The sequence below is a fragment of the Coregonus clupeaformis genome, chromosome 38 (genome assembly GCF_020615455.1).
Source record: "Coregonus clupeaformis isolate EN_2021a chromosome 38, ASM2061545v1, whole genome shotgun sequence".
NCBI classification, from domain to species: domain Eukaryota; kingdom Metazoa; phylum Chordata; class Actinopteri; order Salmoniformes; family Salmonidae; genus Coregonus; species Coregonus clupeaformis.
In genome coordinates this window covers 319,984-332,500 of record NC_059229.1, presented here as the reverse complement: position 1 = coordinate 332,500, position 12,517 = coordinate 319,984, and the positions used below count along the sequence as shown (strand labels likewise).

Here is a 12,517-nt window from a genome sequence, read left to right as displayed (position 1 = left end):
ACACATCTATCTGCCTGCCTGTCTGTATCTATCTATCTATCTATCTATCTATCTATCTATCTATCTATCTATCTATCTATCTATCTATCTATCTATCTATCTGTCTATCTGTCTATCTGTCTGGCTGTCTGTCTGTCTATCTGTCTATCTATCTGTCTGTCTGTCTGTCTGTCTGTCTGTCTGTCTGTCTGTCTGTCTGGCTGGCTGTCTGGCTGTCTGGCTGTCTGTCTATATTATATATATCTGTCTGTAACTAGATCTGTGGTTATTTCAGTTGTGTCACTAATGGGAAGCGAATACACTGATACACTGGAAACAGTTGCTACTGTACACACACACACATCAGTACTCAGTCTAATGTCACTCCAACACTCTACTCAACCCGACCGACACACACTTCAAGACTCAATCTGACGCACACTCCATCTCCCACTCAACCTAATTCTCCTTAGCCACTGACCTAGACTTCTTCAACTTTAATCACGGTCATCATCAAAATAGGTACAAGGTTAAATACACTACACTAGTTATGAGAAGGAGGTTAAATACACTATACTAGTTATGAGGAGGTTAAATACACTATACTAGTTATGACAAGGAGGTTAAATACACTATAATAGTTATGAGGAGGTTAAATACACTATACTAGTTATGAGGAGGTTAAATACACTATACTAGTTATGAGGAGGTTAAATACACTATACTAGTTATGACAAGGAGGTTAAATACACTATAATAGTTATGAGGAGGTTAAATACACTATACTAGTTATGAGGAGGTTAAATACACTACAGTAGTTATGAGAAGGAGGTTAAATACACTATACTAGTTATGAGGAGGTTAAATACACTATACTAGTTATGAGGAGGTTAAATACACTATACTAGTTATGACAAGGAGGTTAAATACACTATAATAGTTATGAGGAGGTTAAATACACTATACTAGTTATGAGGAGGTTAAATACACTATACTAGTTATGAGGAGGTTAAATACACTATACTAGTTATGACAAGGAGGTTAAATACACTACAGTAGTTATGAGAAGGAGGTTAAATACACTATACTAGTTATGAGGAGGTTAAATACACTATACTAGTTATGAGGAGGTTAAATACACTATACTAGTTATGAGGAGGTTAAATACACTATACTAGTTATGAGGAGGTTAAATACACTATACTAGTTATGAGGAGGTTAAATACACTATACTAGTTATGACAAGGAGGTTAAATACACTATACTAGTTATGAGGAGGTTAAATACACTATACGAGTTATGAGGAGGTTAAATACACTATACTAGTTATGAGGAGGTTAAATACACTATACTAGTTATGAGGAGGTTAAATACAATATACTAGTTATGACAAGGAGGTTAAATACACTATACTAGTTATGAGGAGGTTAAATACACTATACTAGTTATGAGGAGGTTAAATACACTATACTAGTTATGAGGAGGTTAAATACACTATACTAGTTATGACAAGGAGGTTAAATACACTACAGTAGTTATGAGAAGGAGGTTAAATACACTATACTAGTTATGAGGAGGTTAAATACACTATACTAGTTATGAGGAGGTTAAATACACTATACTAGTTATGAGGAGGTTAAATACACTATACTAGTTATGAGGAGGTTAAATACACTATACTAGTTATGACAAGGAGGTTAAATACACTATACTAGTTATGACAAGGAGGTTAAATACACTATACTAGTTATGAGGAGGTTAAATACACTATACTAGTTATGAGGAGGTTAAATACACTATACTAGTTATGAGGAGGTTAAATACACTATACTAGTTATGAGGAGGTTAAATACAATATACTAGTTATGACAAGGAGGTTAAATACACTATACTAGTTATGAGGAGGTTAAATACACTATACTAGTTATGAGGAGGTTAAATACACTATACTAGTTATGAGGAGGTTAAATACACTATACTAGTTATGAGGAGGTTAAATACACTATACTAGTTATGAGGAGGTTAAATACAATATACTAGTTATGACAAGGAGGTTAAATACACTATACTAGTTATGAGGAGGTTAAATACACTATACTAGTTATGAGGAGGTTAAATACACTATACTAGTTATGAGGAGGTTAAATACACTATACTAGTTATGACAAGGAGGTTAAATACACTACAGTAGTTATGAGAAGGAGGTTAAATACACTATACTAGTTATGAGGAGGTTAAATACACTATACTAGTTATGAGGAGGTTAAATACACTATACTAGTTATGAGGAGGTTAAATACACTATACTAGTTATGAGGAGGTTAAATATACTATACTAGTTATGAGGAGGTTAAATACACTATACTAGTTATGACAAGGAGGTTAAATACACTATACTAGTTATGAGGAGGTTAAATACACTATACTAGTTATGAGGAGGTTAAATACACTATACTAGTTATGAGGAGGTTAAATATACTATACTAGTTATGAGGAGGTTAAATACACTATACTAGTTATGACAAGGAGGTTAAATACACTATACTAGTTATGAGGAGGTTAAATACACTATACTAGTTATGAGGAGGTTAAATACACTATACTAGTTATGAGAAAGAGGCATGGTTAAATATACTAGTTCGAGCTTCGAGGAGTGGCAAGGTCTCCTTTAAAAAAAACGTACGAAGCATCATCAAATTTGACAGTGAGTGCGCTAAAACGTAATTCCACCCTAATTCCATTGAGTCAATGGAAACGGGCTAAGTGGCTACGCTGAGCGGGCAAAGATAGACTACATCTAGAAGGATGGCATCTTCTTATCATCAAAGACAGTGACAGGAAAATGAAATAGTTTCTACTGAAATTCTGTGGCCCTTTGAAATGTTTGATGTGCCCTTTTGTGTGTGTGTATTGTGTGCGTGTGTGTGTCCCCCATTGTCTGCTGTTTCTGCAAGGAGAAGCAGATTTTACATAAGCCCCTCCAGCCCTTTATATAAAGTCCTACCCGGTACTCTGTGCCTCTCCTAGTGTTTTTCTACAAGGAGAACAATAGGTTTAGTCATGTCTTAGAGGACGTAGGGGATGGAAGGAGGGGAGAGAGTGTGTGTACATTTCCCTGCTATAAATTAACAATACTGTATGAAGATACTGTTTATCAAGACATCATGTTACACAATATTACAGGCTGCATTTACACAGGCAGCCCAATTCTGATCTTTTGACCAATCAGATCAGCTCTTTTGCCCATAATTGGGCAACATTTCTGAATTAGGCTGCCAGTGTAAATGCAGCCAAAGACACACACATTCAAGGTGCCATACGTCAGATACTAATGTCTTTGACTTTGTGGTGGCGATTTAAACAGTGGCACAAACACATGGCATTACTCCACCAACTAACCTTCCTCCAAACACTCTCCCTCTTCCTTTTTCTCACACTGACACACACACAAGTCTTCTAAATGTTGTCACGGTACCCGTATCGCGATACTACGATACCTGATTTTCCATGGCAAAAAGGAAAACACAAAGCAGACTGAACTCTTTGGTCTTTTAAGAAACCTACTGTATGTAAAATATAGTGTTCTATAGCTTGGAATGGAAACCTGTGACTTAGGGTGACCCCATAAGGCTGTTTGTTTCCAACATGAGGACTGTTTTCAGTCCTCTTCATGTTTTGTTTTCTTGCGATACTGGTATCGTGACAACCCTAGTCTAAAGGTTGTTTTAACATTGTGGGAAGGTTGTAGCAGCGTTGTTTTTATACACGCCACCTACCTGTAACTAACCCTCCTCCAACCCCCCTCTCCCTACACTAACACACTAACTCACTCTTCTAAACGTTGTCTAAAGGTTGTCTGAAGGTTCTGTAAATGTTGTGAGAAGGTTTGCCACATCTTCTTACACTAACAGCCAGGACTTACTCACTCTTTCACTCTTCTAAACATTGTGGGAACGTTGTATAAACGTTGTATACAGTAGAGGTGGTGGGAGGACATTGTTTTTATCCACTTCACCTTACTAACCCTATTCCTAACACCCCTATCTCTTATTAGACTAACAACACTCTGAGCACACTCACTCTTCTCAACGTTGTGGAAAGAAGAAAAAAAAGGAAATGTTGTGAGAAGGTTGTATAAAGGTTGTTTACGGCGGAGGTGGTGGGAAGAAGGTTGTGGCTGCGTTATTTTTATGTTGGTTGTGTCGCTCCCTTCCCTCCTTGTCTCCTCTTCAGAGTGACAGTAACAAAAACTGAGCGTATCGATGCCACAGAGAATGTTCTCGACTGGTATTTACTTGTTTATCTCATTTTACGCTTTACTTTTTTATTTTTTACGTTTTTATTTTATCCTTTCCTCCATCCATCCTTTTCTGTTGTTGTTTTTCGTTTCTTTTTTTGTTTGTGTCGTTCTTTTGTCAGTGTAGTTATTTCTGTCTGTGTTTCATGATTAGGGTTGTACAATTCTAGAAACATCCGGGGGAAAAACATCTTAAAATCCTGTTGGAATATTCCAATTGGGGTTTCTGGAAAACCTGGGAACTTTGGGAACGTTTTGGGAATTTGCCAATCCTAATTCCTTATCCTTGTTTTGATGTTTGTTTGTTCACCTCTGGCTGGCTGTCATTTTGTTAGTAGGTGTGATAAGCTGGCTAGCTGGGGTTAGTAAGGGTTATTGGGGTCAATTCCAGTTTCAATTCAGTAGATTCAAAAGGATGAATTGAAATGTCATATTTGAATTGAAAACTGACCATTCTTTTCTATGAGGATTTGCCAGTTCATTCACCTCTAGAATGGGCTGAAATATCAGAATCGTTGGAGGTAAGAGGTGTTAATGAGGTACTCGAGGGGAAGTACAGGAGGGGTCATTTGGGAGGGGGCCGGGGGGTGGGGGGGATGTGCAGTCGAAGAGGGGCTGGCGGCTGTAAAACATTTCACCCCCCACCCTCTCAAAGTCCATGGCTACGTCGTCTTCTTCCCTGTCTTTGTCTCGGAATAAGGGAATCGTTTGTATACATTCAAACAAACTGTTTGAGATTTTGTTGATATATTGTTGGTAAAAGAATGTGGTTTAAAAATTCAACTAACAAAAATGTTTATTCAACAAAATCTTGTAATACACATTTTATGTGTAAAAAATACCTACATTTGAGGTATCTGTCGATGTTGTGGCACTTCCATCATAATCATCTTCACCACCATCATCATCATCATCATCCGTAATCATCATCATCACATCCACCTCTGCAGTGTATTCCTATGTGGGCTACAGGGACTTTTCTCACTGGCTGTCTATCTGCTGTTGGGTCTATGACATCATCGCTTAGGGTGGGCTGGGATAAAACGTCTAGTTATCTCTTCTGGCAACATTTACAACTGATCGCTTTCTCTCTTTCTCTTTCTCTTATCCCTCTCTTCCTCTCCTTATCTTCTTTTCTTCTACACTTCCCCCTTCTTTCTTTCTTTCTTTCTCCATCCCCTATCTCTCCCCACAGTAAGGAGCAGCAGAAGAACAATAAGCCTGGTGGTAAATCAGTGTGGGAACAGAGGACCAGTGAGATAAGGAGACAGAACCTGATGACCAGCAGAGAGGCCCTGTACAACGAAATGGACACGGAGGACTGGAAGGTCAGGGGAGAGGGGGAGGGAGAGGTGAGAGATACAGAGGACTGGAAGGTCAGGGGAGAGGGAGAGGTGAGAGACACTGAGGACTGGAAGGTCAGGGGAGAGAGGGAGGTGAGAGACACTGAGGACTGGAAGGTCAGGGGAGAGGGAGGTGAGAGACACTGAGGACTGGAAGGTCAGGGGAGAGGGAGGTGAGAGACACTGAGGACTGGAAGGTCAGGGGAGAGGGAGGTGAGAGACACTGAGGACTGGAAGGTCAGGGGAGAGAGGGAGAGGTGAGAGACACTGAGGACTGGAAGGTCAGGGGAGAGAGGGAGAGGTGAGAGACACTGAGGACTGGAAGGTCAGGGGAGAGGGAGGTGAGAGACACTGAGGACTGGAAGGTCAGGGGAGAGGGAGGTGAGAGACACTGAGGACTGGAAGGTCAGGGGAGAGGAAGGTGAGAGACACTGAGGACTGGAAGGTCAGGGGGAGAGGGAGGTGAGAGACACTGAGGACTGGAAAGTCAGGGGAGAGGGAGGTGAGAGACACTGAGGACTGGAAGGTCAGGGGAGAGGGAGGTGAGAGACACTGAGGACTGGAAGGTCAGGGGAGAGGGAGGTGAGAGACACTGAGGACTGGAAGGTCAGGGGAGAGGGAGGTGAGAGACACTGAGGACTGGAAGGTCAGGGGAGAGGGAGGTGAGAGACACTGAGGACTGGTAGGTCAGGGGAGAGAGGGAGAGGTGAGAGACACTGAGGACTGGAAGGTCAGGGGAGAGGGAGGTGAGAGACACTGAGGACTGGAAGGTCAGGGGAGAGAGGGAGAGGTGAGAGACACTGAGGACTGGAAGGTCAGGGGAGAGAGGGAGAGGTGAGAGACACTGAGGACTGGAAGGTCAGGGGAGAGAGGGAGGTGAGAGACACTGAGGACTGGAAGGTCAGGGGAGAGAGGGAGAGGTGAGAGACACTGAGGACTGGAAGGTCAGGGGAGAGAGGGAGGTGAGAGACACTGAGGACTGGAAGGTCAGGGGAGAGGGAGGTGAGAGACACTGAGGACTGGAAGGTCAGGGGAGAGGGAGGTGAGAGACACTGAGGACTGGAAGGTCAGGGGAGAGGGAGGTGAGAGACACTGAGGACTGGAAGGTCAGGGGAGAGAGGGAGAGGTGAGAGACACTGAGGACTGGAAGGTCAGGGGAGAGAGGGAGAGGTGAGAGACACTGAGGACTGGAAGGTCAGGGGAGAGAGGGAGAGGTGAGAGACACTGAGGACTGGAAGGTCAGGGGAGAGAGGGAGAGGTGAGAGACACTGAGGACTGGAAGGTCAGGGGAGAGGGAGAGGTGAGAGAGGCAGTAAAACGGGGACACCTCGCAGTCCTTTATTACTGTCTAGTTATACACTACCAGTCAAAAGTTTGGACACACCTACTCATTCAAGGGGTTTTCTTTATTTTTACAATTTTTACATTGTAGAATAATAGTGAAGACATCAAAACGATGAAATAACGCATATGGAATCATGTAACAACCAAACAAGTGTTAAACAAATCAAAATATATTTGATATTTGAGATTTGTCGAATAGCCACCCTTTGCCTTAATGACAGCTTTGCACACTCTTGGTATTCTCTCAACCAGCTTCACCTGGAATGCTTTTCCAACAGTCTTGAAGGAGTTCCCACATATGCTGAGCACTTGTTGGCTGCTTTTCCTGACGGGGTATTGTGGAGGCCAGGTCATCTGACGTAGCACTCCATGCTGGTTAAGTGTGCCTTGAATAAATCACAGACAGCAAAGCACCCCCACACCATAACACCTCCTCCTCCATGCTTTACGGTGGGAACTACACATGCGAAGATAATCCGCTCACCCACACCGCGTCTCAAAAAGATACGGCGGTTGGAACCAAAAATTGGACTCCAGACCAAAGGACACATTTCCACCGGTCTAATGTCCATTGCTCGTGTTTCTTGGCCCAAGCAGGTGTCTTCTTCTTATTGGTGTCCTTTAGTAGTGGTTTCTTTGCAGCAATTCGACCATGAAGGCCTGATTCACACAGTCTCCTCTGAACAGTTGATGTTGAGATGTGTCTGTTACTTGAACTCTGTGAAGCATTTATTTGGGCTGCAATTTCTGAGGCTGAGTCTAATGAACTTATCCTCTGCAGCAGAGGTAACTCTGGGTCTTCCATTCCTGTGGCAGTCCTCATGAGAGCATCATAGCGCTTGATGGTATTGTGACTGCACTTGAAGAAACTTTCAAAGTTCTTGAAATGTTCCATATTGATTGACCTTCATGTCTTAAAGTAATGATGGACTGTCATTTCTCTTTGCTTATTTGAGCTGTTCTTGACATAATAAGGACTTGGTCTTTTACCAAAGAGGGCTATCTTCTGTATACCACCTCTACCTTGTCACAACACAACTGATTGGCTCAAACGCATTAAGAAGGAAATAAATTCCACAAATTAACTTTTAAGAAGGCACACCTGTTAATTGAAATGCATTCCAGGTGACTACCTCATGAAGCTGGTTGAGAGAATGCCAAGAGTGTACAAAGCTGTCATAAAGGCAAAGGGTGGCTATTTGAGAAATCTCAAATATAAAATATTATTTGATTTGTTTAACACTTTTTTGGTTACTACATGATTCCGTATGTGTTATTTCCTAGTTTTGATGTCTTCACTATTATTCTACAATGTAGAAAATAGTACAAATAAAGAAAAACCCTGGAATGAGTAGGTGTGTCCAAACTTTTGACTGGTACTGTACATGTAAGTACAGTGTAACTTCAACAGTAACTGTAATCCTACAGTGTAAATGTAGTGTAAAATTGTTGTTACAATGTACTTTCCTGTACTGAATGATTACACAGTAATAACGACACTGTAATGTAAAATGTTACCCATAGAGCCTTTGATAGACATATATATATATATATATATATATATATACAGTGGGGAGAACAAGTATTTGATACACTGCCGATTTTGCAGGTTTTCCTACTTACAAAGCATGTAGAGGTCTGTAATTTTTATCATAGGTACACTTCAACTGTGAGAGACGGAATCTAAAACAAAAATCCAGAAAATCACATTGTATGATTTTTAAGTAATTAATTTGCATTTTATTGCATGACATAAGTATTTGATCACCTACCAACCAGTAAGAATTCCGGCTCTCACAGACCTGTTCGTTTTTCTTTAAGAAGCCCTCCTGTTCTCCACTCATTACCTGTATTAACTGCACCTGTTTGAACTCGTTACCTGTATAAAAGACACCTGTCCACACACTCAATCAAACAGACTCCAACCTCTCCACAATGGCCAAGACCAGAGAGCTGTGTAAGGACATCAGGGATAAAGTTGTAGACCTGCACAAGGCTGGGATGGGCTACAGGACAATAGGCAAGCAGCTTGGTGAGAAGGCAACAACTGTTGGCGCAATTATTAGAAAATGGAAGAAGTTCAAGATGACGGTCAATCACCCTCGGTCTGGGGCTCCATGCAAGATCTCACCTCGTGGGGCATCAATGATCATGAGGAAGGTGAGGGATCAGCCCAGAACTACATGGCAGGACCTGGTCAATGACCTGAAGAGAGCTGGGACCACAGTCTCAAGGAAAACCATTAGTAACACACTACGCCGTCATGGATTAAAATCCTGCAGCGCACGCAAGGTCCCCCTGCTCAAGCCAGCGCATGTCCAGGCCCGTCTGAAGTTTGCCAATGACCATCTGGATGATCCAGAGGAGGAATGGGAGAAGGGCATGTGGTCTGATGAGACAAAAATAGAGCTTTTTGGTCTAAACTCCACTCGCCGTGTTTGGAGGAAGAAGAAGGATGAGTACAACCCCAAGAACACCATCCCAACCGTGAAGCATGGAGGTGGGAACATAATTCTTTGGGGATGCTTTTCTGCAAAGGGGACAGGACGACTGCACCGTATTGAGGGGAGGATGGATGGGGCCATGTATCGCGAGATCTTGGCCAACAACCTCCTTCCCTCAGTAAGAGCATTGAAGGTGGGTCGTGGCTGGGTCTTTCAGCATGACAACGACCCGAAACACACAGCCAGGGCAACTAAGGAGTGGCTCCGTAAGAAGCATCTCAAGGTCCTGGAGTGGCCTAGCCATTCTCCAGACCTGAACCCAATAGAAAATCTTTGGAGGGAGCTGAAAGTCCGTATTGCCCAGCGACAGCCCCGAAACCTGAAGGATCTGGAGAGGGTCTGTATGGAGGAGTGGGCCAAAATCCCCGCTGCAGTGTGTGCAAACCTGGTCAAGACCTACAGGAAATGTGTGATCTCTAAAATTGTAAACAAAGGTTTCTGTACCAAATATTATGTTCTGCTTTTCTGATGTATCAAATACTTATGTCATGCAATAAAATGCAAATTAATTACTTAAAAATCATGCAATGTGATTTTCTGGATTTTTGTTTTAGATTCCGTCTCTCACAGTTGAAGTGTACCTATGATAAAAATTACAGACCTCTGCATGCTTTGTAAGTAGGAAAACCTGCAAAATCAGCAGTGTATCAAATACTTGTTCTCCCCACTGTATATGTATATACAGTCCAATCCTGGTATATATGATCCATGACTTATTGATGCTGGGGACGTGTGTTTTCCCTGGTCAGGTCATATATTTTGTCGAAAAAATATATGACATATATTTTATTTTGTATATATTTTATATGGCTTGGGACTGTGTGCTAAAGTGGAGAATGCATCAACATTTACTTCTATATAGCGCTTTTTGCAATTACATCACCAAGTGCTTAATAGCAACCTGGGCCTAAATATCCAGAGCAATCAATAATGTAATCTATCAGTACTGAATTGAGACTGATAAACTGCAATATAATGTACTCCAATGGAGTTTGCAATCATCAGGAGTGGTCCTCTGTAGCTCAGCTGGTGAGCAGCCTTGTAACGCCAGGTGTGGGTTCGATCCCACCACAAAAAATATCACACTGACTGTAAGTCGCTTTGGATAAAAGCGTCTGCTAAATGGCATATTATTATTATATTATAACTATATAGTCGTTCGGCAAACTTGAGATTCATGGTTTATAATGGGCGCCATATTGGTGCCTATGGTTTATAATGGCCACCATATTGGTGCCTATGGTTTATAATGGGCGCCATATTGGTGCCTATGGTTTATAATGGGCGCCATATTGGTGCCTATGGTTTATAATGGGCGCCATATTGGTGCATATGGTTTATAATGGGCACAATATGGGTGCCTATGGTTGCAAAGGGAGGGTATATTACTGGAATTTTTGTAACTTTCAATGATTTTATGTAATTTATCACGAGACATCTAGTAGCCCCTTTGGGTACTTCAGATTATCACGTGTCTGTAATTATCTCAGGCCCTCTGTGTGGCTTTATCACATGTAAAATATATAAAATAATCAAATAAGATGATTTGAAAATAAAAAATATAATTACAAAGCTGTAAAACATTATCCTAAAAATAAAGAATCAACTTAGTGAATACCATTGGTATTTAATATGAGAGTTTCAGCATAAAATATCCTTTATATATTTTTTACACACTTTTATTTATTTTACTATGTCAATATGTCATTGTTGTAAATGTTCTGCTGCCAAACTGGTGGCAGTTGTGAAAAAAGTCAACAGTTTGAAGAGTTGCAGAATTAATTGAAAAGAATGCCATTGTTGATGCTTTTTTCATTAACTAGGCTATTTTCTCTTGAACCATATGGTCTATCCACTAGAAACTCATGGACAATATGTGAATACAGTTTTTATTAAATGATTCAAGTATAAATGACCAAAGTTACCATAGATTACCTGTTAATTACCAAAATTACAGAAGATTCCGGTAACTTTGGTAAATTACCGGTAGCTTTGCAACCCTATTGGTGCCAAAAATGTCCCACTAATTACATCCAAAATTTGAAACTTTGCTGCCAAAATGGCAGACTGTTTTCCAAACTCTGTATGTCTCTGGCTCTAGGAGTAGGCCTCAGGAGAGGAGAGAGGGTTTGAGTTAGAAGAGAATAAACATACGGTTTTCTTTATTTATGGCAGAATCTTAGCTTGAGGTCCACACGTTAGGATTCTGCCCTTGTTGTTGGCCTATATAAAGTAACTTATTGATCCAGCTTCAGAAGTTAACACCACTACCACCCTTAACCCCCTCCCTCCCCAGGTGTCGTACCCCCATCGTGCGGGGGACATGAAGACCCACCTGGACCGTCCGCTGGTGGTCAACCCCCAGGACAACCGCAACAACAACACCAACAAGACCCGGCCCGGAGAGCCCCCTCTAGACCCACAGGACACCCTGGGTCACCAGAGGGCTGAAGAATACATCCGACGCCAGGCCCGCTACCACCAGAGAAACAGGGGTGGAGAACCAGGGGGAGTTAGTGGCCCAGAGAGAGAGGCCCGTCTGGGGCACGGGGGGAGCAGATTGTCCCTGCAGACGCTGGAGGGTATTGAAGAAAGAAGGGAACATGGAAGGAGATGTAGGCATACAGAAGGGAAGGAGAGGAGGAGTGTGTCACCGCAGAATAGCGAGGGAGGAGTGGGGGATGAGAAGAGGAGGCACAGGAGGGTTAGGAGGGAGGGGGAGGAGGGAGGGAGAAGGCATAAGGGTAAGGGGACAGAGGGGGTAGTGGTAGGGGAAGGGGGTGAGGTAGAGGGGGAGGGGAGGAGGCCGAGGCGTCATCGGCATGGAGAGAGGAGCCGACAGCATCGAGTTAGAAAGTGAGTGACAGAGGATCTGTGTGTGTATTTGTGTCTGTATCTGTCATTATCAAACCTAATGTTTCCTTTGGGGGTCAAAAGTATATCGATTGCTATTGATTTGTCTAAGCCAGTATCCTGTACTGTATGTCATTACATGAACAGTATAGTAACTGTGTTTTTCAAGATGTCACTGATATTCTCTCTCTCTTTTC

The 12,517-nt window shown here is 42.0% G+C and overlaps 1 protein-coding gene across 1 annotated transcript in view; it reads left to right on the top strand.

Annotated features, from left to right (window-relative positions):
* The window catches only part of cacna1ab (calcium channel, voltage-dependent, P/Q type, alpha 1A subunit, b), a 149,084-nt gene that overhangs the window by 77,094 nt on the left and 59,473 nt on the right, over positions 1-12,517 (top strand). The window contains exons 19-21 of the mRNA XM_045211660.1: positions 4,213-4,266; positions 5,472-5,628; positions 11,764-12,323. Coding sequence (XP_045067595.1) covers positions 4,213-4,266; positions 5,472-5,628; positions 11,764-12,323 — 771 coding nt within the window. The remainder of the gene's footprint in view (positions 1-4,212; positions 4,267-5,471; positions 5,629-11,763; positions 12,324-12,517) is intronic.